This window comes from Ammospiza caudacuta, chromosome 27, assembly GCF_027887145.1.
Source record: "Ammospiza caudacuta isolate bAmmCau1 chromosome 27, bAmmCau1.pri, whole genome shotgun sequence".
Classification (NCBI taxonomy): Eukaryota; Metazoa; Chordata; class Aves; order Passeriformes; family Passerellidae; genus Ammospiza; species Ammospiza caudacuta.
In genome coordinates this window covers 3,271,768-3,298,439 of record NC_080619.1, presented here as the reverse complement: position 1 = coordinate 3,298,439, position 26,672 = coordinate 3,271,768, and the positions used below count along the sequence as shown (strand labels likewise).

General features: G+C 47.7%; 2 protein-coding genes across 3 annotated transcripts in view; one reads left to right on the top strand and one right to left on the bottom strand.

The window, feature by feature from the left end:
* The window catches only part of NSF (N-ethylmaleimide sensitive factor, vesicle fusing ATPase), a 73,092-nt gene extending 71,863 nt beyond the window's left edge, over window positions 1–1,229 (bottom strand). For both annotated transcript variants that reach the window (XM_058820436.1, XM_058820435.1), the window contains exon 1: window positions 1,175–1,229. In XM_058820436.1, the coding sequence (XP_058676419.1) occupies window positions 1,175–1,186 (12 nt within the window). In that variant the 5' untranslated portion in view covers window positions 1,187–1,229. The remainder of the gene's footprint in view (window positions 1–1,174) is intronic.
* A 5,492-nt stretch (window positions 1,230–6,721) lies between these two features.
* On the top strand, window positions 6,722–25,930 carry MEIOC (meiosis specific with coiled-coil domain). The gene is made up of 8 exons (XM_058820798.1): window positions 6,722–6,913; window positions 9,334–9,459; window positions 13,790–13,947; window positions 14,077–14,181; window positions 15,872–17,711; window positions 19,570–19,704; window positions 22,263–22,443; window positions 25,641–25,930. The coding sequence occupies exons 1-8, from the start codon at window positions 6,722–6,724 to the stop codon at window positions 25,928–25,930; spliced, it is 3,027 nt and encodes a 1,008-aa protein (XP_058676781.1).
* The last annotated feature ends 742 nt before the right edge of the window (window positions 25,931–26,672 follow it).

The following is a 26,672-nucleotide window of genomic DNA, read 5'->3' as shown; positions in this document are numbered from 1 at the left end:
ATGTGATAAAAATCTCCCCATATCTCACAGCAAAAAGGGGTCACCAGAGCTTCAAACACATTTAGGGGACCCTAAAATCTTGCTGCACACCCCATGGAGACAGGGGCACCCCAAACTCACAGGGGCCCTTCAAAAATTCCCAAAATCCTGCCCCACATCCCAGAGCACCAAGGGATCACATCCCCTGTCACAGCATCCCTAAAGGTCCTTGCTTACAGGGACAGGGGTCACCAGAACTTCACAGCATCTTTAGGGGACCCTAAAATCTTGCTGCACACCCCATGGAGACAGGGGCACCCCAGAGGCTCCTCAGGGAACCCCAAAATTCTGCTCCACATCCCAGAGCACCAAGGGCTCACACCCCTTGTCACAGCATCCCTAAAGGTCACAGGGAGAGGGGTCACCAGAGCTTCACAGCACATTTAGGGGACCCTAAAACCTGACAGCAGCACTGAGACACCCCTGAGCTTCACTGCACCCCTCAATCCTGCACCCCAACTCCTGAGGGAGCCCTACACTCATCCCACAGCACCAAGGGGACACCACAACCTCTGAGCACCCCCAGGAAACCCCAAAACCCAGCTCTGCACCCCACAAGACCACTGCAACCTCACAGCATCCCTTAGGGAACCCCAAAACCCAGCTCTGCACCCCACAAGACCACGGCAACCTCAGAGCACCCCAAATGCTGCCTCACACCCACACAGAGGGGTCACCCTGCTCCTGAGGGAATCCCCAGTCCTGTCCCACATGCCACATTGCCAAGGGGCCAGCCCGAACCTGGGGGACCCTAAAATCCGGCCCCGCAAGGGACAGGTCACCCTTGCCCCGGCTCCAAAGGAACCCCAGTCCTGTCCCACATGCCACATCACCAAGAGGCCACCTCAGCTCTCCCGAGAGCCCCGGGGAGCACCGGGACAGGGGTGACCCCCCAGCCCCCCGCACCACCGGGGGTCTCCACACCCTCACAGCACCGCCAGGACCCCTCACAGCGCTGGGGGCGAGGGGCTCCCCGCAGCCTCACAGCGCTGCCGGGGCACCCCCAGGGCTGAACGGCCAATGGTCAGCGGGGCTGCGGGAAGCTGGCAAAGCCGCGGTGGCGCAGGGAGGAGCAGGAGCGGAGGAGGGGGCAGGGGATGGGCGAGAGCGGCCGGTCCGCGTCCCCCCCACTTACCCGCCCCGCCATGTTGCCGCAGCGCCGACCGACAGGCCCTGCCCGCCGCCGCCAGGGGGCGGCGCAGCGCAGGCGCCGCGGAGCGCCGGGGCGGGGCCAAGAGGGCGGGGAAGCCACGCCTCCTGCGCGATTCCGCCTTTCTATTGGTCGCTCTGCCCGCCGCTCAAGGCAATGATGGGTGCGTCACGCAATGCCCCGCCCATCGGATTGGCGGTGAGGGGCGGGACGTTTTGCTGTCAGTCATCAGGAGATCTGCGGGGATTGGTCAATGGGGTGGGGTGGGCGGGGCTAGGTGTTCCGGCCGGTCGCGGTATTTCAGGGAATCCGCGGCGTCGGTCCCGGTCCCGGGATGGGCCGAGTGCCGTGGTGTGAGACTGAGCGGGGCAGGGCCGCCAGGCAACCCCTGCTTTCATTATTTAAATTATGTAATTCTATTTTCATGTAGTTTTGATTAATTATTAATGTTTATAATAGTTATTCATAATTTTGTGGTAATATTAATGTATTCATGATAATATTTACATTATATATTGCATAGCATATTGTATTATATAACTACTATATTACATTACATTATATTACATTAGAATGTAATATATAATATATATAATATATTATATTGTATATAATATAATATGTATATTATGTATTATAACGTAAAATATAATATAATGTAATATATTGTAATGTAATATAATGTAATGTGATATTATATAATATAATATAGTGTTGTAACATATATATTATGTTACATTACATTATATTACATTACATTATATTACATTACAGTATATTACATTATATTATTAACATATTATATAATATTAACATACAATTGTATGTTAGAACATAATACAGGATGCTATATTTATACATATAATCAAACATAATATTGATTTCATTTTTTAATTGTAAATAATTGTACAAAATTTAATTCCGTTTTCATTTATTTTTATTTATTTTCATTTCATTTTTCATCTGGCTTTGTTTCTGTTTCTGCTCCAAAGAGGCCGCACAGAAGCTGTTGCAAACCAGGCATTGTGGTCTCCTTCAATGACATCTCATGGTTTAACTTTCCCTGACAGGACTTCCCATTCAGCAGCACCTGCCTGACACCGATGGTTGTTTATATTTGATAACAACCCCAGGTGGGTGAGCCTGAGAGGCGACAATGGGAGCTCAGAGCTGTCACCCAACCCCTGGCAGGTGTCACAGCCAGCCCTGGAGGGCTCAGGGCTCCTCCACCCCATCCCCTGTAGCCCCACGTTTCTCTTCACAGAGAAAAGCAAGGCACAATTCTTCCCAAGAATATTATAATCTCATTTGCTGTGCCTGTGTTTGTGCAGAAGTTGAATGTGTGGTGGTGTTTGCAGGGGTCTCAGGATGAGGGAAGAGATGAGAATCTTGACTCCATGTTTCAGAAGGCTGATGTATTATTTTATGATATATATTAAAAGAAAATTATATACTAAAACTATACTAAAAGTATAGGATAAGGGATTTTATCAGAATGTTAGCAAGGAAAGGAATGGAATGATAATAAAATCTTGTGACTGACCAGAGAGTCTGAGCCAGCTGACTGTGATTGGCCATTAATTAAAAACAACCACATGAGCCCAATCCCAGATACACCTGTTGCATTCCACAGCAGCAGATAACCATTGTTTACATTTTGTTCCTGAGGCCTCTCAGCTTCTCAGGAGAAAAATCTTAGTAAAAATATTTTTCCAAAATTATGTCTGTGACAGAATGCAATGTGGAGATTGTTTGCCCGCAGTGATGTTTTGTTTTCTTGGCCTGTCAGGGCCAGGTGTGTGTGTGTGTGTGTCAGGATTGTCACTGACAGGCACGAGATTCTGTGCAGGGAGTGCTTGTCAGATTCAGTTTAGATGTCATGTAATATAATATAGAATAATATAGTATAATAAAGTAATTAATTAGCCTGCTGATAAGATGGAGTCAGATGCATCATTTCTCACTCCCTGCAAATTCAATAATTCCATTGCTCACCACTGCAGCTCTGCTTCTCTGCTCCTGTCTGAGCACAGGGAGTTTCCAGCCTGGCTTTGGGACGGGGATCCTCATGGGATTCCTGGAATTTGTGCTCTGGACAAGCAGTTCACACTGCAGGAGCGGTGCTGAGAGGTGACAATGGCTCCTTCACAGAGCTCATCCCCCTGGGTGATGTTCAGAGAGATGAAATCATGAAATCCCAGCCGTGCTCTGAGGTTTGTGTTCTCAGGGTGTTGATGGCAAACGCTCCGACCCCAAAGCTCAGTGGTGTCTGCAAAGCCAACCCAAACATCCTGGGAGCTTTAACACATTAGCAGCCTGTCCCAGCAGCTTTGACAGCATAATAAAATATTAATACTGATTGTAACAGCTACTTACTGCCTCGAACAGGTACCAGGCTGGTTTTTAAAATTTTAAATGTTTAATAGTAATAAAATGGTTATAAAAATAGCAATATAATTTAAATCAGCTGGGACCCAGAGGGATTGCCAGGACCATGGAAAAGTAGCACCAAGGAGAATTCACCAATCCCTGCCCCACAACTCTGTGGGTTTGGGACACGGCCTGTGTGAAAAACCCTGTGTAAATTGCTTGTTTTTAAAATTTTAAATGTTTAATAGTAATAAAATGGTTGTAAAAATAGCAATATATTTAGAGTAATTACAATTTGGATAATTTGGATTAGGACAATATGAGAAAATAAAAACAAAGAGTTATGGACAGTCTGGGTACCTCTTTCTGGGCAAAATAAACCCAAAAAAGGACCCACATTAACCAAGGGTTAACCCTTAAAAGCAATGATCTGTTGCATATTCATACACGTCATACATGATGCATAAATTCCATTCAAACACAGGATTCTGTCTGGGCAGTGCCAACTTCTTCCTCTGAATCCTAAGGTGTCTTCACACCTGAAAGGCAGGAAGAAGTTCATTTCTTCTGATAATGGAGCAATAAATTCCTTTTCTCTGAAAGATTCAGGTGTCCTGTGGCTGCTATCTCAGTGTGAGTCCTTTCTTTAGAGAAAAAGTATCCTACATTGCACAGTTTCTATTTTAACATTTTGTTATAACCTAAAACTATATTTAACACAGTACTTAATACAGCATCACTTTTGAACGTAACACATATAATATTCATTTTAATATTTGCCAAAAGCCAATCATAAAGTACACATTTTTCACACCCTGGAACCAAGACCTTTACTGATGCCCCCCTCATCTCCTGGAGTGAATCCTCTGCCTTCCAGCAGACACAACATCTGTGTCTGCAGTTTCTGGATGGATTTAGGAAGGGGCTGGGCAGAGCTGGCTGCTCTCCCCATGATCCTGCAGCACACACTGAGGAAGTGGGAGATGTAAGGCAGCACAAAAAACCTCAAGATTCACAAAATAACATCTGCTTCTGTGGGCACCTACTGCCCTGAGTGGCCCAGAGAAAGGTGGCAGTAAAAATGCTGTCACAGACATCTTCTCATGAAAAATCCTTTCCTTAGGGTTTTTTTCCTCCTGAGAAGCTGTGAGGCCTCAGGAACAAAATGTAAACAATGGTTATCTGCTGCTGTGGAATGCAACAGGTGCATCTGGGATTGGTCTCATGTGGTTGTTTGTAATTAATGGCCAATCACAGTCAGCTGGCTCTGACACTCTGTCCCAGCCACAAACCTTTGTTATCATTCTTTGCTATTCTATTCTTAGCCAGCCTTCTGATGAAACCTTTTCTTCTATTCTTTTAGTATAGTTTTAATGTAATATATATATAATAAAATAATAAATCAAGCCTTCTGAAACATGGAGTCAGATGCTCGTCTCTTCACCAATCTGAAAACCCCTGTGAACACCGACACAAAATGCTGTCTCCAGGCTCCTTAAAAACAGCTGGAGAGCAACACAAAGTATCTCTAGAAGTGAAAACAAGCTGGGTGTGGCTTCAGAGCTTTTCTGAGTCATTTTCTGTGAGAACAGTGACGGTGGTGCGCTGGCAGAGTATCTAAAGCAGCAGCAACAGTGAAAAGTATAAACAAACGCGGGCTGTGACCCCCTGCTTGTCCCAGCTCCCCTGTGGCTTCTCCGCCAGCCGAGCTGGGACTCCTCACTTGGGGACAGCTGTGTCACCCATGAGTGACAGAGGGCTCCTCTTGCTCCTGTGGGAGATGAGCAGGGCTGAGGAGAGGAAACCCAGTCAGGGCTGCCATGGAAGGGCTGTCCCGCCATCCAGGAGCCACTCTGGGTGTCACTGTCACCACATGAGCTGCCGCCCTCACAGCAGAGTCTCAGCCATCTCAACCCAGGTTATCTAATCTTGGTGCAATAATTAAACAGCAAAATTACAGCTCAAACTGAGCAAATCCTTGGTTTGTGTACCTTTGCAGGTGTGTGCAGCCTGGGGTCACAGCTCCTGGGTGGCAGTCCCCTGGCTGGGCCACAGTCCCCAGGCCCAGCCGCTGAGGGTGGCTGAGGGACAGGGACAGGGGTGACAGGGTTGGGGGGTGACAGAGCCCAAGGCAGCGATGGGGTGTGAGGGGGGTGACAGGCTTGGTGGGGTGACAGGGTCTGGAGGTGATTGGAACCAGGGGTGACAGGGCCTGGGGGATGACAAGACCCAGAGGTGACACGACCCAGGAGTGACAGGGCTGGGGGGTACAGGGCCCAGGGGTGACAGGGGACAGGGCCCAGAGGGGTGGCAGGGTCTGGAGGTGACAGGCTCGGTACGGTGACAAGGTCAGAGAGGTGACAGGGCCCGAGGGTGACAGGGCTTGGTGGTGACAGGGTCGGGAAGGTGACAGGGTCTGGGGCTGACAGGGTTGGGGAGGTGACAGGGTCCAGGGTGTGACAGGGTCTGTGTGGGTGATAGAGCCTGGGGGTGACAGGGTTGAGGAGGTGATAGGGTTGGGATGGGTGACAGGGCCCGGTGGTGACAGGGTCGGGGAGGTGACAGGCCTTGAGGGTGAAAGGGTCCGGAGGTGACAGAGTCTGGGGGTGACAGAGCTCAGTGGTAACAGGGCCCGGGGGTGACAGGGTCGGGAAGGTGACAGAGTTGGGAAGGTGACAGAGTCTAGCGGTGACAGGGTCGGGACGGTGACAGAGTCTGGAGGTGACAGGGTCCGGTGACAGGGTCCGGGGGTGACAGGGCCCGGAGGTGACAGGGTCGGGACGGTGACAAGGTAGGGACGGTGACAGGTCCGAGGGGGCGCTCAGGGCGCTGTCTCCGGGCGAGCGGCGCCTCCGCGGCCGCTCATTGGCGGGAGGCACGAGCGAGCCGTTTTCCCATTGGCTGCGCGCCGGCGGGCGGGGCCAATCGCTGCGCAGCGCCGCGCTCGCCGGGCGGCTGTCACCGCATGGCCCGCAGAGCCGCTCACGTTGCGCGGGGAGGTGCGAGGCGGCCTCGCGGGCGCTGATTGGTCGAGCGCGTCGGGCGCTGGCCAATGGGCGGGGGCGCGCGGGGTGGGGCGGCCGTTGGGCCGGCGCGAGGACAACGGCCGGAACTCGCCTCAGGCCGCCCCGCGCGGGCCCGCGCCGAGACCGGCCCGGAGCCATGGAGGTGAGGGACGGGAACGGGACCGGGAGCGACACGGGCACCGGGGTTCGCTGTGCGCCCTCACCCGTCACACACCCAGCGGGCCGCTGCGGTTGTCTTAGGCTTGACCCCTTAGGCACCGAGGCCCGACCCCGGTGGGTGTCCGAGCCCCGTTGTCCCCTCTGGGATACGGCGCCCTCTTGTGTGGGAGTAGGTGTGAGACACGGAGCTCAGGGCTGTGGGGGAAATACCCCTCAGCATCCTGAAAAGCACCTGTTTGTGGAAAAGGGAAGAAAGTGTGGGTATGGGGGTGTCTTTGGGTTGTTTCTGGCACTACAAGTTTGCCCTTGTTCTGTGGGGTCGCCGTGTTAGGTGTCCCTGTGAATGGCAATGTCTGAGGAGAAAATATGGCACAGTAAGGTCAGGGCATAGAGCCGAGCTCTACAATAACTCAGTGTGTTCACTTATTTGGAAAATGTGCCAGAAAAACACCAAATAATACCAGAATATAAAAGTGGTGTGAACTACCATGAAGATCACTTGGGAGCTGCAGAATGATGGGTTTCTGGAGAGCAGAGCTTGTTCTGAACCCTGATCCCTGGGAAACTTTGGCTTTTCTGAATTTAGTCATCATCCCAAATGAGCTGCTGTGGTAAAATGCCAATAACTTCACTTTTTTATTTGTTGGCTAAAAGGGGGTTTAGCTCACCAGTTCAGCTTTTCCTTGTGTGCCTCACCCTTGGGAGAAGAGGAGAAGAGTGCACAGCTGTTGTTTGTCCTCAGCTCCTGCTATCCTGTGGTTTCTGGCGCCTGGAGGGGTGTCCCTCTGGTTGGAGTTGTTTCTGCCATAGTTAAAGGACAGAGCAGATTCCTCCCACAGCTCTCAGAGTTTGTATTGTAGGACATTTCCAGCTCCCAACAACTGGAAATGCACATCCATGCCATCATGTGAGTTAAACAGTGTTTGGGAAGGGCCAGAGGTGTCCAGGAATGTGTGAAGGAAGGCTGGATAACTCCTCTGCAGCTTTGGGAGAAAGGGTTCCCTGCCCATGGCTGGAACTGGATGAGCTTTAGGGTCTCTTCCAAACCACGCCATGATTCTGTGAGCATTCCTCTGTGTCTGATGTTCCCCTGTGGTGGTGGCTCTGATGTTGGGAGAGTTCAGATTTCCTCTTGGTCTGCACCTCCTCTGTCTCTGAACGCCTTTGGAGTTTCTTGGCTTTGGCAGGTCCAGCTTTTCCCTCAGGGTAAATAGCAAAGTGTTTTACATCCATAGATAGAGCCACATCCTTGAAAACTCAGATGAAACAGAATCCAGCAGTAAATTAGAAGTGTTAGAGACATTAATATTGGTGTAAAATCCATAGCTGTCAGCTGTGTTTATAATTTTGTGTCTGAGTGTAATTATGACTGTGTGTGCTGATGTCCCTGTCCCCACAGCTCCTTGTGCCATTCTGTGTGTTCTGATGTCCCTGTCCCTGCAGCCCCTCGTGTTGTTCTGTGTCCTGATGTCCCTGTGGCCCCACATGCCATGCTGTGTATATTGATGTCCCTGTCCCCACAGTCCCTCATGTTCTTCTGTGTGTACTGATGTCCGTGTCCTTCTCCTGTCCCCACAGCCCCTCCTGCCATTCTGTGTGTTCTGATGTCCCTGTAGCCCCACATGCTACAGCGATGTCTATTGATGTCCCTGTCCCCACAGCCCCTCATGTTGTTCTGTGTATATTGATGTCCCTGTCCTTCTCCTGTTCCCACAGCTCCTCATGCTATTCTGTGTCCTGATGTGCCTGTCCTTTCTCTGTCCCCACAGCCCCTCATGCCATTCCTTGTGTTCTGATGTCCTTGTCCCCATACCCTCATGTGCCATTCTGTGTGTCCTGATGTCCCTGCCCTCTCATGGCATTCTGTGTGTTCTGTTGTCCCCACAGCCCCACATGCCATTCTGTGTGTTCTTATGTCCCTGTCCCCACATGCCATTCTTTGTATCCTGATGTCCCTGTCCTTTCTCTGTCCCCAGAGCCCCATGCATCATTCTGTGTGTTCTGATGTCCCTGTCCTTCTCCTGTCCCTGCAGCTCCTCATCCATTCTGTGTTCTGGTGTCCCCTCATGCCGTTCTATGTGTCCTGATGTCCCTGTCCCCACAGCCCCTCATGCCATTCTGTGTTCTGATGTCCCCATATGCCTCTCTGTGTGTTTGAGGTCCCTCTCTCTGTCCCCACATGCCATTCCATGTGTCCTGATGTCCCTTTCCCTGTCCCCGCATCCCATTCTCTGTGTGTCCTGATGTCCCCACATTCCATTCCATGTGCTCTGATGTCCCTGTCCCCACAGCCCAACGTGGCGTTCTGAGCCCATTCTGTGTTCTGATGTCCCCACATCTCATCTCTGTGTCCTGATGTCCCTGTGCCCACATGCCATTCTGTGTGTCCTAATGTCCCTGTCCCCTCAGCCCCTCATGCCATTCTGTATGTACTGACGTCCCTGTCCCCTCATGCCCCTTTGTGTGTTTGATGTCCCTGTCCTTCTGTCCCCGCAGCCCAACGTGGCGTTCCGAGGCCATTCTGTGTGTTCTGATGTCCCCTGATGCCATTCCGTGTGTCCTGATGTCCCTGTCCTTCTGTCCCCGCAGCCCAACGTGGCGTTCCGAGGCGGCGGCCGCTGCTGGGGCAGTGCGGAAGGGGGCGGGCGGCCCACGGACGTGTTCAGCACCGCCCTGCCGGGCTCTGCCTCGCTCTATGGCTGCTACAAATCACAGGTTTGCTGCCTTATTGATTCTTTTTATAGCTCTGGAACAGTCTGGGTTGCTTGTCAACAAAATTATCAGGAGATGTTTCTAAAGTGGTTGAACATAAATCACAGATTTTGATGGAATTGTAATAAATCCTCCTTGTTGTAACTTCCATCGGGGGGACAATGGCTTTTCTAATGCAGTCACTGATGAAGCTGTGGGGATATTTGGTAAAATGATTTCACCATTGTTCTGGTGAAATGTTCATGGTAATTGTTCTTCTGTAGGCAGAGTGAGGAGCAAACAACTCTTTTAGGAAAACTGGAGAGTGGATAAGAAGGAGAACTTTAGCTATTGCCTCAGATATTCCTGTAGTCCAAGAGTTTGTATGAACCAGTTCTCAGTCTGATCAGCAGAAAGTGCCAGGACAGTTAAACATGTCAGCTCTCTCTTGGAACTTTTGCCTTTTGTAGCCATAAACTTTCACTGAGGTAAAAGACTCAAATGAAAACTCATTCCCAGTACCTTCAAGACCAGACTTGCTACTTCATCCATCCAGGACTTATTTTGTCAGACTACTCTGCTCCACAAAGGAGTCTTTAACATTTAACCCTGCAAAAACACCATTTATTGTTTCACTTACTGAGAGTTAAGAAGGCATATTATGTCTAAACCAATTAGATAAGGTAAAGCTGCTCCTTTTCACTTAATCAGGATATAAAGGTAAAGGTAAAGATGTTCCTTGTCATTTCATCAGGATATAAAGGTAAAGATGTTCCTTGTCATTTCATCAGGATATAATACCTTTCCTCAAGAAATCAGTTTGCTGTAAGTTTATTTCAGTACCTTAACACTCTGTAATGATGGGGAGAAAGGGGGTCCAGTTCCTAACTCCTGGCAGGGACCAACCAGCAGAAACTGGGGCAGATGTTTTGGGCTAACATTGTTGCTGGTTTTAAGAACTTTTTAAGTGTAGAGGAAGGGTCAAGTTGAGAAAGGAGATGCTGTTTATTCTGTGCTTGGTGCCCAGGGAAGTTTCCCACAAACCAAAAGAATGAAAAGCAAGAGAATTTAGACACTAAAGTTTGCATAAACCTGCCTGTTTAACCCACAGTTCCTGCCTAATTCAGTCACTGAGCTTGTGCAGCCTTAAATAAAACATCCCACCTGTGGTGATCCCCATCTTTCTTTGCTCATTTCATCACCTGATGGATTTCTTTAGGGTCATGGTGGATAGTAAAGAGTTTGTGCTGTTGTTTTTAGCTGCTTTAAAGTGCCTTTGCAAATTTTTACATTGTAGCAATTTCTATACCAGCACAAGGCTCATACCCATAGGGCTGGGTTGTACAGTTGAAATTAAGATATTGGTGTTTCTTAGTAGTTTAAAGGAAGCTGTTGGGGGTTGAATAGTTAGAATCTCCAAGCTGGGTAAATTTACAAACACAAAAATTAATATGTGATTTAATTATCTATTTCTATATATATATTTCTATACCCACCTTTTACTTATGTATCTGAGTATCATTTTTATATTAATCACTGGTGGAATTTCAAACTTACAGATGTTCTGTTCCATATCCAGGCAGAAATCTTGAATTTCAGTTGTATTTCCTTCTGCTGTTGTCCATGAGCTGTACAGGTGTTGACACCTGTGGTTTCTTTCTTAATGGGTCCATGCTCTGTGTCCTGTTGGCTGCATTGTGGTTCCATTATTGATCAGGTCTAGAGCAATAAAAGCATGAATAATATGTACTGTGGTTTTAAGTACAGTCAATGTTAAATAGTCAATGTTGTTTCCCTGCTTCCCTAATTCCATTCAGGCTGATTTCCCAGATTTCAGGTGCTTTGGGAGGTGTTAATGGTCAGGGGTTTCCTTTTACCTTTACTTGTATTCTATAGCCTTCTGCTACTGCTTTATCTCCTCTACCTCAGCAATATTTACCTTCATCCTCCTCATCCATCAAAGGAAATTTTAGACAGTGTGTGTTGTCAGATTCCCACCTAGTTGTATCATTAATTAATAATTTAAATTCTCTTCCATCCTCCTTAAACCATTGTACAATTGGTTTCCTGTTACCGTCTTTGACTGGACAAGAAAGAACAAAAGGATTACTTATGTAATTTTAATATTCAAAAAGGTTAAGGCAATTCAGGGAAACATGTCACAGTTAGAATCCTAACCAGTATAAAATTATACCAACATTACAGCAAGTTTGGCATCTGGCACTGTCTTTGCAATGCTGCTCTGTGCAATTGTGTTTGTCTAAAACAATTCCTGCAGTTGGAATTGCTTCTACCCCTTGAGGGCATTCAAGTTCTGTGGAAGACAGGCCTTCTTCCCAGGCACAGTTCAGGAAGTTACTTTTTAACTTTCTTAGTCCCAAAGGTCCAGAGGAGGTGATTTCTCACTTACCTGCTCCTGTAGTTTGTTCTGTCCTGAACGGTGCTTCCATGGCTCTAATGCTTGAAATTCCCAGCTGAGTGTGTTGTGAAATGAACCTGGTGTGGTCCTTTCCTGTGTTCCTTTAGTGCCTCATTGTTCTGTGATCTTAGACCCGATGTCCTGAACAGGAAGGTCCAGATCAGTTTGATTTCTGCAGTGAGAGTACTTGTTGATAGAGGACAAAACTCTCCTTGGGGAGATAAAATAATTACAGCAGTGTTCTTGACCCAGATATTCACAGGATGTGGATACTTGATAAGGTCTCCTGTACAGATGTCAAAAGGACTGAGTTTATCTCTGGATTGAGGTGTTATTCTGACCCTCTTTGTTTTGTCCTTTATTCATTCTATGAGACATGGAGGTTTTGATGGCAGCCCCAGCTGGATTGGTGTGGCCTCGGGTGTTCACTGATCACTAAATGCAGATCCCAATATTTGAAGGTCCCACCCCCACTGTTTCCAGTGTGGTTTTTAACACTCCACTGAACTGTTCAACTTCCCCAGAGCCTGGTGCTCCATACCCACTCCAACAAATGCTTGGATCCTTTGTTTCCAGCAAATCTGGGCAGATCTGCTGTTAACCCTTTATGTGTCAGGTTTGTTGGGTGCCTGGTTTGGGAATGGCCCCTCCCACTGAGACTCTCCAACCACACACTGATCCAATCCCTCCCCTTCCCCTCCCTGCTGTGGCACAGTGGAGAGGAGAATTGGAGGCACAAAAAGCAAAGATCCCAGGCTGAGCTAAGAGCAATTTATTGGGAGCAGCAATGAGAGAAGAAAAGGGAAGGGAACAGCAACAACACTCATGGAGAGGGCACAGGGAGGGATTGACATGGAGAAGTTTCGTTATTCTGGATGGCTCCCTCCAGCACATTTTATTGACTGGAAGGATCCCCAAAGAGCCCCTTTGCCCCACCCCAGGCAATGAGCTTGGGTGGTACAGAAAAATTTCTGGGTCCCCTTCCCAACTACTGCAAAAATTAACCCTGTCCTGGCCAGAAGCAGGACAGTTTGCTGACACACCTGTAGGTATTGTGTGCCTCAGCCTGGTTGGCCTGGCAGGGAAAAGCTTCAGGCCCCCAGGAAATGTATCAGCTATTACCAATAATTATTGATACCCATTCTGCCATGGCAATGAGAGAAGTCTATTTGCCAGTAATTTCCTGATGTGTTCCCTTTTTGGTTGTCCTGGGGGAGGCTGATGCTGCATTTGTGGATGCACACTGTGGTTCATATTTCTTCACTATTCTTTTTGTGATGCCTCCCATTCCAGCCCCAAGAATAAACAGTTTTACATTATTTTCCAAAAATCTTGGGCTGTTCTTAAATCCCTGTGGATCCAGCATAATTGAGGTTTGGCCCCATGTGTGGATTCTCCCATTCACAAACAGCTCCTGGTGTCTGGTGGGATTGAAGAAAGCATCTTACAAGTCCAGTACCAATTGTTGTTGCTATGCCTGCCTGGGCCTTTTTGGGGGGTCTCTGGGTGCCTGGGAAGGTGTCCCCTACTCAGTTTCCAGCATAGCTCAGAACACACAGAACACAGAAGTTGTGATGTGCAGCTCCAGCACCTTCCTAAACAATTGCCAGGCAGGATGTAAAATACAAAACTTTCCATAAGCCTTAGGCAACACTAGCTCAGCACACCTGAGATCATCTGTTTGTGCTCAAAAGAGGGTGAAAGGTGAGAATGATCCATCAGCTTCCATCTGCAGCAGAGGGCAAGGGAAGGGACAGAGAGTTCTGCTTGAGAATTCTGCTTGAAGACATTACCATGGCCTGAAATAAGTGTGTGGTTTGCTGACTTCTCATGTGCTGGTTCCTCCCAGAGTTAGTTACAACCATGTACAATGACAAAATGATACTTTGATGTGTTTCATGTTAAACAAATGCTTTTATTGTACATTCAATGCAGAATGAAGAAAATGTGGAGTTACCTCAGGCCTACAGTTCTTCCCTTTCAACATCAGAGTACTCTGCACCCATGGACCCTTCCCTTTTGTACCCCCCTTGGTCTACGTGTACAGATGACACCAAGCAGCCTGCTGCTCCTCAGATTAACCTGAAGTCCAGGTAGTCATCCCTGACAGGGAGTGAGTGTGGGTGTGTTGGAGTAGATGGATTCTATTTTTCTGTTTAATTTAACACAGGAAGTACTTGAAATGAAGGAATTCTTTTTATTAACACCCAGTTGGTTTTCAGGATTCAGCCCGAAAGGAATGATTATGGCAGTGAAACTGATTTGTATGGACTCGTGTCAAACATCCTGGAGGAACAAGACAAACCACAGCCGTGCTTTGCTGAGGGGTGAGTGAGGTGCAGGTGACAGAAACGCCTCTCTGATCTCCCTGTGCTCCTGGGTCAGCTCCATCTGCTGCTGGTCAGGCCCCCTTTTCTCCCTTCCTTTCCCTTTTCTCCCTTCCTTTCCCTTTTCTCCCTTCCTTTCCCTTTTCTCCCTTCCTTTCCCTTTTCTCCCTTCCTTTCCCTTTTCTCCCTTCCTTTCCCTTTTCTCCCTTCCTTTCCCTTTTCTCCCTTCCTTTCCCTTTTCTCCCTTCCTTTCCCTTTTCTCCCTTCCTTTCCCTTTTCTCCCTTCCTTTCCCTTTTCTCCCTTCCTTTCCCTTCTCTCCCTTCCTTTCCCTTCTCTCCCTTCCTTTCCCTTCTCTCCCTTCCTTTCCCTTCTCTCCCTTCCTTTCCCTTCTCTCCCTTCCTTTCCCTTCTCTCCCTTCCTTTCCCTTCTCTCCCTTCCTTTCCCTTCTCTCCCTTCCTTTCCCTTCTCTCCCTTCAGCATTTTCCTTGGGACACTTGGAAGCTTTTCCCAAAGCACTTAGATTGCATGGCAGCTCTCTGATATTTACAGAACTTGTTAATTGGCATTTTTTTAATAAGATCTTAACAAGTGTTGTGGACATGCTCTATTCAGATGAATCCCCTTGGTCTGTTTTTTTTTGTTTTAATGAAGACTAAATTCAGACTTTAGGTTTCTTTCTTAATTAATGTCAATTCACAGAAAAAATACACCAAGCACAAACTCCTTCACATTTGTCTGAACTGGCAGGAGAAAATTCCATGCAAAATTAATGTTTCTTGCTGTTAGTGCTACCTAAGCAATATTTGTGTTTCTAAATGTCAGGTTTATTTTGCCTCTATTCCTGCACAGGAAGAGACAATTCCACAGTCATAACAACCTGAACTGAAGGGGGCAGGTCCAGCATCCCCATGAATTTCCAGAGCTCTCTGGCTTTTCCAGGTCTAAGAGACAAAACAGGGAGCCCAGTCTCAGGTTCCCAAACCAGGCACTGCTTTCCTTTCTGTCTTCCCAAACAATTCCAGTGATTTCATTTATGTGGCTGAAATCAGGGAAAACTTCAGAGTCAGTCTTGATACCACAAAAAAACTCATTAATTCCTTTGCTGTGGACACCAGGGCTGGTTGAGCACTCCCAGATCTGGCCTGCAATGGCTTCCAGGAACATTTCCACATTACTGAGTCTGTTTACAGCTCTTGGCAGACAGGGATTGATGGTGCTGTGTTCATTCATGGTGGGGAGTGGAAAGAAATGAGGTGTGCTGGGATGCTGCCTCTGGCTTTCCCTGCAGGAAGCACAAGGGAGCTGAGGGAGAAACATTTCCTCTGGAGTGCTGGGACATGGCTTAGGAACATTGAGGGCAGTCTGGGTGCCTGAAGTTGGTGCTGAACCAGGAGTATTTTGGTGATGACGGACAGACTGACAGACCAGGGTTTGATGTGTGCAGCTTGAAGGCCTGTCCATAGCTCCTGAGCTGTGGTGGTGTTGTTCAGACAAGGCAGAATCCGTTTTCTCAGCCAGATACGGGAAACTGAGGATGGCAGGACTGGGGAGAAGTTGAAGTGAGACATCTTGCAATCATTGGAGAGAAATTATTTGGGAATAATTTGTTTGTTAAACCTTGTTTTGTGTGTGGGAACGAAGAGCAGCAGCACAGATCAGTGTCTAACCACGTGTTTGTTGTTTTTGAAGGAGCTGCCCTCCCACCCTGAAGTCAGTGTGGCCGGTGAGCACGAGCAGAATGGAGCACCATGAGCTGCTGCCAGAGGGCAGGAGGGCAGTGGTTGGGGCAGTGCCCCAGCAGGGTTTCTATGGCTCTGAGCCCCTCCCTGGTGCTGAGAAGCAGTTCCTGCAGAGCCCCAGCCTGGTGGCACAGCAGAAAGCTGACGATTGCTACCGTGGCTTTGCCGGCGTGGACCTGGAAGAGCAGAGCTTGTACTCTGCCAGGAGTGAGCGTGCCAATGGCTGCACCTTGCAGGCTAATGAGAGTGTGAAGACAGCAGCTGTCTATCAGAACTACCCCTACCTGAAAAACACCTTTGCAGCCCAGGCTGGGTACTCAGAAGCAATCAAAGACTCGGGAGCTGATGCTTATTCTTATGGAAGGGAGAAGGTGTGTCCCAAAGGAGCAGAGGCACAGGTGCACCCAAAGCGGGCTGAACCATTCCTTCCACAGTGTCACAGATACAATGAGAACACAGATTTTACCAGGTACACTGAATATTCTCATGCTGGTAAAGCAAAGCCCAACAAGGGCACCAGTTGTAGCCTCCAAGAAAATAGAAAGCTGGTAAATGGAACCCCTGAGGCACCATCTCTGGATGCAGAGCCCTACGCTAAATTATTTCAAGTTAAATCAGGAACTCAGAAAAAATTTGAAGATACAATTTCAGATCAGCACGACTTTACATTTCCCAAGTCTGTAGGACTTGTATCAGAAAAACAATTTGCAAGCGAATCTTCCTTCGGCACTGATTTTGGGCAAAAATTTGAATATGGACTAAAATCTTTTGCAGCTTGTCCAGGCAATAATGGTGTGGAAAAGCAGCAGTTTTCCAAGGCTGATCTTCAGAATCCTGAATTCTATAAATCACTCCCACTGTTGCCCAGTGCAGCAGTCCCCTCAGCAGGCTCTAGTGCCAGGCCAGCATGGATGAACATCCAAACCAAACCCACAACCTCTGGCCCTTTCCAGAATCCAAATCCTTTGTTGAAACTGAATAATCAGTCACCTGCATTTCCAAAAAGCTCTCGTCATTCTAATGATGTTTTTCAGTTGCCATCTTCAAATTTGCCTTTAAATAGTAATTTACTTCACAAGTACTGTCAGGACAACCCATTCCTCTCCAGCCTTGACTTTGGCTACAGCACTGCAGAGCGAGCTCGGGCAGCTGCGTGCATGGAAGCCCTGGTTAGGGGTGGGGAAGAGAACCTCCTCGAGTACCTCAGTGAGAAGAAGCTGAAGCAGCCCAATGGATTCTGTGACAGTTACTTGGCTCAGCAGTTGGGGATCATTGACAATCTGAACAAGCAGCGTTTCCAGCTGAAGGCACAGAGCGAGCACTGCGATCTGGAAGGGCAGAACCAGGCAGATGGGGTGTTCCAGGACATGTACCAGGAGTTACTGGAGTCTCAGGGGCAGCTGCATCTGGGGGCAGGGAATGGGGACACCAGTGCCATCGGTGCTGGGAGCTGCCTGCAGGCTCCAGGCATTCCCAACTGCGTGGTGGGTGACTTCAGGAGGAACCGGCAGCTGGGCCCCAGCACCTTCCCCATGAGATCTGCTCACCTCCTGGGCCGCTCTGTGGTGCCCCTGGTGGAGCCTCACACCTTGTTCTCCCAGGATGATCTCAAACGCCTCTACCCCTGCTTCACAGAGAAGATGTATGGTGACAATGCCCTTTCTGGGTTTGTGTCAGCATTTGGATTTCAAAAGCAAGTGAAAAGTCGCAGTGGGCCTGCCAGCGAGCTGCACGTGAGACTGGAGGAGTGTTATGAGCAGTGGAGAGCTTTGGAGAAAGAAAGGAAGAAGGTAAGAAAACCAAACTAGAAAAATATCCCAGATTTGGTGTAGATCTCATCCTGCTCAGTGCAGTCACAAATCATGGGTTGTTCTACTGGGAGAAGTTGAAGTGCTTGATGGGACTTCAGAGTTACACATTTGTTTTGGGACAGAAAGTGAAAGGTGTGGGGATTTGTAGCCTGGCTGGAAGCATAGCTAATGTTGTATGGAATATTGCACTAAAAGCAGGAATTGAGGGGTTTTTCCAGTCCCAGGGCTGGGGAAGGTGTGTTCATAAGGAACAAACATGTTCTATACCCTTTTTATTAACACAATAAATACAGTGCCTCTGGAACTTTGGAAGCAAAACCAGTAAATATGTTTTGAATTGAAACTAAACTTTAATTCTTTCAATTCTATTTTTTAGAAACTATACTGAATTCCTACCTCCTGTTTCCCTGAAGATTTAAACCTAAGGTCTATTTGAAGGGTTTCTTTCTTTATTTTCCCCAGGGAAGGGTCATTTAATTAAAACCCTTGCAGTAAAAGGCTCAGGTAGTGCTGTGTGGAGCCCTACTAAAAGCAGGTCTGTAGGAAAACCTGTCTTCATTTCACCAGCTGAGATGGGGTTTGAATTTCAATACCTGGGCTTGTCTGTGGGGTGAGCTGGGCCAAATGTAACCTGGCAATAGTGGGGCCTTGGGGAGTTCTTCTGTGCCAATCCCTACAAAGAAACCAATTCCAAGAAGATGTAATGTGGGGATTTTTTTGGTGGTGTTTGCTGACAAACGCCAGGAGTTGCTCTGTATAGAGGGGTTGAGGAAGAGTGAGCCCAGCTTTAGGAGGGGAGGTGGTGTCTGGGGTGCATGGAAAGAGCAAGAGAGAAAAAGCTGGCATGAGTCATGGTGGGAGAAATTCAGTTTATCACAGAATCCCAGAATGGTTTGGGCTGGGAGGGACCTTAAATCTCCTTCAGTTCCATGGGCAGAGACACCTTCCACTGTCCCAGGCTGCTCCAAACTCCATCCAGCCTGGCCTTGGGCACTGCCAGGGATGGGGCAGCCACAGCTGCTCTGGATAACTTGTGCCAGGGCCTCTCCACCCTCACAGGGAACAATTTATTTCTAATATCCAGTCCAAAGCTGCTCTCTCTGTGTGAAGCCATTCCCCCTTGTCTTGGCACTCCATGTTCTTCTTGATAGTGACCACTTATGAAACCATCCAAGAATTGCAGTTTTAAATCGGTTTTAGCAAATTCTATGTTCTTATGGGTGGTTTAGAGTGACATAACAAGGGGATGAAAGAGATGGAAACTTGGAATATTGCAAACAGTTTTCAAAATAGTTTTCTGATGGCTAAATAAAATATAGAATCCTGAAATGGTTTGGTTTGGAAGGGACCTTAAAGACCAAGACCAAAGGCAGGAACACCTTCCACTGGACCAAGGTGCTTAGGAAAAAATCTTTCTGTAGTTTAATCTGTACAAAAATTAGATTAATTGCTGACTGAAAAACAGTTTTATTTTAATTTTATGTGTGAGATCCACATCTGTTTGGTCATTTTTTTTCCCTGTAATTCTGACTTGCCTCCATTTTATTTCCAGGCAAAACCAGTACAGGCTGTAGTCAGAGTGAGCAGACATAGCACTGCTGGAACACGGTGTGTTGGCTTTAGTTGAACTGCTTTGAGTAAAGCAGTTGTTCACTTAAAAGCAGGTGATTGTCTCACCAGAGGGTTAAATCCCAAATGCCTGAATCCTCATTGTCTCCTTTAAAAATCTCCAAAACCCTGATGGGAAGAAATTGAACCTGATATTTTTTCTTGTTTCTGTAATGAAGCACGCTCTGCATGTACATTCTGAGGGAGTTGTTCTTTTGTTTTCCTGCAGACTGAATCAGCTCTTGCTAAGAATTTCCAAGGGAAGAAGGTTTCCAGTACTAACAACATTCCAATTCCAAGGCTGACATCAAATCCATCAAGGGTTGATCGCTTAATTGTGGATCAGCTACGGGAACAAGCCAGAGTGAGTTGTAGGACTAAAAAAAAAAATCTATTGAACTTAGAGTACAGTGTGAGATAGGTAAGATGATCAGAGCAGCTTTTCCCAAAATAGCTTTGTTCTTCATTGCTGTGCAGGGAATGGCATTTCAGCAGTCCTTGGTAGAGCTTCTGCAGCTCCTGGGTGCTGTTTCCAGGGAGCCACAGAGGGGCTGAGGCTCACAGTTACAGGAGGATATTGTTCCTGGTGTAGGAATGTGCAGCATCCAGTCCTGGAGCCTGTGCACAGCTCTCAGGGGTGCTGCATTCAGAGCAGCTTGGCAGGGAAATGGTCCCTGTGGATTTGGAGACATTGATAGAGGAGGTCTTTATGGAAAAAAACAGTTTTAGTTAATATTTGGAAGATTTATATTTGCTTGAGAGTCTGGTATATTTTAATGCAGAATGATTATTTGATAATTTACACCTTCAGCCTGAGTTGCTGTTACCAGTTTGATCTTTAACCCAGCAGGGCAAGGGAGTCTGAGCTCTGTGGGCAAACAGCCCCAGGGTCCTTGGGGAGGTGACAGCTGGGGCAGGAGCAGCACAAACTCTGCCATCAGAATGCTGAGGGGCTGCTGTGGCCCTCCTGAGGCCCAGAGCCCAGAGCCATGGTGCTGCAGGCAAGGAGAAGAGAAACCAAGCTGTCCTCCCTGCCAGGGGCTGTGGGGTGGAAGGGTTCTGGGAAATTCTGGGTTTGGAGGCTGCAGCAGTGCTGGGGCAGCAGGGGGGAGCAGCAGCCTGTCCTGCCTGCCTCACACAGCAGAAAGAATCCCTGGAACTGTGGCTGCTCCCTCCTGCAGGACCTGCCTGGTGCTGCCCATGGACTGCAAGACATGGATGGGCTTAGGGCACTAAAACTCCTGCTCTGTGAACCCCAAAAGAACAGCCTTACTTTCCATGTTTAGAAGGCTTGGTAATCCAAACCTGCCTCCAAAACACTGCTTAAACCTCTCCAGCCATTTGAGGAACCAAACTTCACCTCAAACCCTTGTTGGGTACTTTTAAGGATGCTCAACAGCAGAGTGGGGCTGTTAAACCTGAACTCTAACATCAGAAATCTTGGTGATGGCCAGAGAGGAACCCTGGTACAAAGATTTGAGTAGAAGCTGAGTTGGCTGAATCTGGGATTAACTCTTCATAGTTGGAGCATCCAGTTAAATCTTCTTGACAATCACATTCATTCCTTTAAGACATCAAGTGTAGCCATGGATTGAGGGACATCCCAATTTGGGGATTTTTAGTTTCTCTTTTTCTGCACACCACTAACCAGGTTCTCAGCATTATTGGCTGAGGAGTCACTCACCACTGGGAAACCCACAAATGATGTGACTGGTGTAAGATAAGACAACAAAGATGCACATTTTCAGTGGACTAAATGAACCTGAATTATTGCTGAATGTTTGTTCTCAGCTCCCTTAGTGTTGGTTTCCCTTTCTCAGTGCAGCTGTGACTGCTGCTGGCCCAAGCTGCCCTGCACAGCTCAAAGTCCCCATCTGGGTTTTCACCCTGAAATTTCAGCAGCGCTGTGAGAAGGGAGAACCTCAGTGCTCTGAATTCAGGAAAACGCAAAAAAAAAAAAAAAAATTCAGAACAAAACATTGTTCTGAAAACACCTTTTGTTCAGGGGTGTCTCAAAGCTGTACAGGTCTGGTATTAACCAGTAACCTGGGGGTCCTTACTGGAGTGTTGTAGCTTTGCTGTTGTCCTTTGCTGTACCACAGCTTTGAGTTTGGAGATCAACAAATCCTGGGTAAGAACCTAAACCTGCTTCAGCTGTAACTTCTCTGCTCTCAAAATGAAGTAATGATGATAATTAACCTGTTCTCCCTGGTTAGTTGATTTCCCTGTAAGTGTGAGCCCCTGTAAGGTGTGCATTGTTCACCAGGTGGTGACTGCTGGGATGTTGTAGCTTTGCTGTTGTCCTTTGCACACCCAGTTTTCGGTTTGGCGATAACAAATCCTGGGTAAGAACTTAAACCTCCTTCACCTGTAACTTCTCTGCTCTCAAAATGAAGTAATGATGCTCATTAATGTGTTCTCCCTGGTTAATTAATTTCCCTGTAAGTGTGAGCCCCTGTAAGGTGTGCATTGTTCCCCAGGTTGTGACTCTGCTGGGGTGTTGTAGCTTTGATCTTGTCCTTTGCACACCCAGCTGTACCACAGCTTTGGGTTTGGAGATAAATCCTGGGTAAGAACTTAAACCTCCTTCAGGTGTAACTTCATGAACTGCTCTCAAAACAAAGTAATGATGATCATTATTGTGTTCTCCTTGGTTAGTTGATTTCCTTGTAAGTGTGAGCCCCTGTGAGATGTGCATTGTCCATCAGGTTGTGACGCTGCTGGGGTGTTGTAGCTTTGCTGTTGTCCTTTGCACACCCAGCTCTACCACAGCTTTGGGTTTGGAGATAACAAATCCCCGATAAGAACTTAAACCTCCTACACCTGTAACTTCATGAACTGCTCTCAAAATGAAGTAATGATGCTCATTAACCTGTTCTCCCTGTAAGTGTGAGCCCCTGTGAGATGTGCATTGTCCATCAGGTTGTGACTCTGCTGGGGAAGATGGAGCGCCTGCGCAGTTCCCCGCTCCACGCCAACATCTCCACTGCCCTGGACAAGCACCTGGAGTCCATCCACGTGGTGCAGGCTCGCAGGAAGGATGAAATTGTCAGCGCCTCCAGCCGGCAGCGGCACGGCCCCCCCAGGTGCCAGGATGAGAGAGGTACAGCTGGGCTGGTGTGCCCTGATGAGGTAGCTGGGGTGTTGAACATCTTGCAAAAATAAGTGAGGGGTTGTAATTCAAGTTTTAACTTTTCAGTGTTAGGGTTTTGTCCAAGGTAGGCTGAGTGGGGTTTGGGTGAAGGTTTGAGGAGGCACTAAAACTGGGTTTTAGAGATAAATAGGTTAAATCAGTTTGGAGGTGGTAATTCAATTAATAAACTAGCAAGGAATAAAAATTAGTGGTTTTTTTTGATAACACATTCAGGGACTGGAGGTGTTACTAAGCAGTTGCCTCTTGCTTCTTGTGATGGTGTTCACAGGGGTCTTAGGATGAGGGAAGAGATGAGGATCTGACTCCATGTTTCAGAAGGCTTTATTTATTATTTTATGATATATATTATATTAAAACTATACTAACAGAATAGAAGAAAGGATTTCATCAGAAGGCTAGCTAAGAATAGAAAAAGAAAGAATTAATAACAAAGGCTTGTGGCTCAGACTCTGACTGATTGGCCATTAATTAAAAACAACCACATGAGACCAATCACAGATGCACCTGTTGCATTCCACAGCAGCAGATAACCATTGCTTACATTTTGTTCCGCTTCTCAGGAGAAAATATCCTAAGGAAAGGATTTTTCAGAAAATGTGTCTGTGACAGCTTCTCCCTGTCCCCCCATATTCCTCTTCCTATGAACCCCCTGCTCTGTCTTTGTCTACAACTTTCTTGGTATCTCCATGCTGAATCTGCCCAAAGTGACCAACATGGCCTTAGCTTACAAATGGATTTCCTCTTCAAGCATCTTCTGTCTTAGACTGGCATAATTACAAATCATATTTTGGATGGATGCACAAAAATACAATGGGCAGAATGTTTTCATTCTTAATGGTGTCCCAAATATTCAGCTTAATCTTTCACCGGGGCACAGGCAGAGTGGCAGGTTCCCTTGTCTCTGAGATGGAGTCAGGGTAAATTCCTGCTCCCTGCAACACTCTGGCCTCTACCCTGTGTCAGAAGCTGTTTCTGAATCTTCTGATCCCTTCTGCTGCTCTTTCTCCATCTGAATTACAGGGATTATTTTACTTTGGGGTGTCCCATCATGCAGTTCTGTAATGCTGAAGTTTACCTCAGAAAATGCACTGCAGCATTCTTTCTTTTCACCTGTTCCCCATCATTCTTGTTTTTCTTTACCTTGACTGAAGATTATGAGACTTGTTAAGGTGAAGGGGATTTTTTTGGGGTGTTGAAGCCCATGAAAATAATTGTCTTTAGAACAGAGCAGTCTGGGAAGGAGTTGTCAGGCCTGGAGATCCAGGTTCTTGTGCTGGGAAAGGAGAGGAGGCTCTGCACAGTGGGATCTCATTACTTACCTGGAGGGGGGGTGCTTTGTCCTCTGCCTCCCATGGCTCTACTGGGGGGTTGAACCTGGAGCAGCAGTTGGGGAGGATTTTTTAGAACAGTTAATTATTGGATGCAGTAACTGTATTTGCTCTTGAGGGAAAGGCCTGAAGCTGTTCTGGTTTGTTTGGGAGCAGGTCTTGTTTCCACAGCACCTTTCTAATCCATCTGATCCAATATTAAGCATTTATTACAGAATCACAGGATGGTTTGGGTGGGAAGGATCCTTAAATCTCATCCAATTCCACCTCTACCATGGGCAGGGACACTTTCCACTATCCCAGGGTGCTCCAAGCCCTGTCCAACCTTGGCCACTTCCAGGGGTGGGCATCCCCAGCTGCTCTGGGCAGCCTGGGACCACAGCCCAGTGGTTCAACACCCATTCACAGAACATGAGCTGTGCTTCAGCCCAGTGCCCCAAACCAGCTGTTCCTTCACCCATGGTAAGGATTTCCTGACAGGACAGGGGAAGGACCCCGCTGTGACCAGAAGGGGAGGGCCCAGGTGCCATTAATGTGTGCGTACAGGAGCATCCCAACCCTGGGGTGCAGCTGCAGCAAGAAGGTTCAGAACCTTCAAACAAACTCAGCCTAAAAACCACACACCAAACTCTGAGCCTGAAAACCACACACCAGAGAAATCTGAATTTCTCTGTGAGGGCAGAGAAATTCAGATGCAGCTTTTATAAAGCTGTAAAGGGACAGAGGAGGTGTGGGGCAAGGGCAGCCCCAGCAGTGCTCAGGATTAAAGGGCCCAGGTGCCATTAGGGTGTGTGTGTACATGGAGCACCCCAACCCTGGGGTTCAGCTGCAGCAGGAAGGTTCAGAACCTTCAAACACACTCAGAACCTAAAATCCGCACACCTCGCTGTGTGAGGGCTGAGAAATTCAGACCCAGCTTTTATAAACCTGTGAAGTGACAGACAGACAGACGTGTGGGGTGAGGGCAGCCCCAGCAGTGCTTGGGATTAAAGGGCCCAGGTGCCATTAATGTGTGTGTACAGGGGTGCAGCTGCAGCAGGAAGGTTCTGTAACAAACTCAGAGCCTAAAAACCACACACTGCCTCGCTGTGAGAGGGTAGAGAAATTCAGATGCAGCTTTTATAAACCTGTAATGGGACAGATGAGGTGTGGGGTGAGGGCTGCCCCAGCAGGCTCAGGTGCCATTAGGGGGTGTGTGTACATGGAGCACCCCAACCCTGGGGTGCAGCTGCAGCAGGAAGGTTCAGAACCTTCAAACAAACTCAGCCTAAAAACCACACACCAAACAAACTGGGAACCTAAAAACCACACACCAGAGAAATCTGAATTTCTCTGTGAAGGCAGAGAAATTCAGATGCAGCTTTTATAAACCTGTAAAGGGACAGAGGAGGTGTGTGGGGTGAGGGCAGCCCCAGCAGTGCTCAGGATTAAAGGGCCCAGGTGCCATTAATGTGTGTGTACAGGAGCACCCCAACCCTGGGGTGCAGCTGCAGCAGGAAGGTTCAGAACCTTCAAACAAACTCAGAACCTCATTCAGATGCAGCTTTTATAAACCTGTAAAGGGACAGAGGAGGTGTGGGGCAAAGGCAGCCCCAGCAGTGCTCAGGTGCCATTAATGTGTGTGTACCGGGCTGCAGCTGCAGCAGGAAGGTGCTGTAACAAACTCAGAGCCTAAAACCCGCACACCTCGCTGTGTGAGGGCAGAGAAATTCAGACCCAGCTTTTATAAACCTGCACAGGGACAGACAGACAGGGTGGGTGTGAGGGCAGCCCCGCAGCGCTCGGGACTAAAGGCAGCGCTCTTTTCCTCCCCTGCAGTGGTGCTGGCTCTGGCCGCGGCGCTCCGGGCTCTGTGCCTGGCCACCCGCAAGGTCCGCACCGTGCTCTGGTGCGCCTTCCAGATGACCCTGCCCAAACCCTCCGCTGGCAAACGGGCTCGGGAGAGACTTCCTCAGGAGGGGGCGGCGCCCGAAGAGAAACGAGCCGAGACCCCCCCGGCTGCTGCGGCCCCGAGAGGGCCAAGGGAAGGGGGGGCAGAGGGAGCCCCGGGGCCGTGCACGGACCTGCTCCGCAGTGTGTATGAGAGAGGGGACGTGAATTCCTCCTAATTTTTGGTTCTTTTTTAGTTACTTCAAAGTTTCAACTGCTAAAGTTCATATTTAAAGCTATCTCTTGATGAGAAGTGAGATTTGCCTTAAGGGCTCTCAGGTTAAGCTGTTAACGTGATGGGCAGGGTCAGAATGTTGTAAAGCCAAACTGGTGAATGTTAACTTAAAAAAATAATCAGACTAATTCATTAACAGCCAAGATATTATTTAACTCCTGTGGGTGAAGCCTGGTGTCCAACTCTCCCCATAACTCCTTTTAGTTTTGCTTTAGGAAATAGGTTTTTAAATAATGATTCTTAAAGACTGTGGTGTGACGGGGTGTGAGGTTGGTGTCAGATCAGATTGTGATGTAAAATGGTTTCCTTATTGAACTAAAACCTGGAAACAGAAAGAAAAAAGGCTAGAAATACCCAATATTCATGTAAAACTAGATATTTAAAATGCAAATATTTATGAATTTGAGATTTTAAAGTCTACGTTGGGAAAGGCAATATGCACCAGGTGCCACTAAATTACCAGTAGAGCATAATTGCTGTGTGAAACCATGAATTTAGTGAATGTGTTCAGGTATTTGGAATGCTCTTGGGAACAAATGAACTACTGTTGTAAAGTATTTAAGCATAATCAAACTACGACAGGCAGACAGGATTGTCCTGCAGAGCTGTGAAGGAGCTTCAATAATGAGCGTTGTTTTTAATTTAACTTCAGAAAAGGTCGTGCCAAGTTCTGAAATTTGGATTTT

Bases quoted from the DNA above. Each gene is read 5' to 3' on its own strand.
- MEIOC (XM_058820798.1), top strand. From the start codon at position 6,722: ATGGAGGTGAGGGACGGGAACGGGACCGGGAGCGACACGGGCACCGGG. The intron at 6,914-9,333 runs GTAGGTGTGAGA...CTGTCCCCGCAG, and splicing joins CGGCGCCCTCTTGTGTGGGA to CCCAACGTGGCGTTCCGAGG. The intron at 9,460-13,789 runs GTTTGCTGCCTT...CATTCAATGCAG, and splicing joins ATGGCTGCTACAAATCACAG to AATGAAGAAAATGTGGAGTT.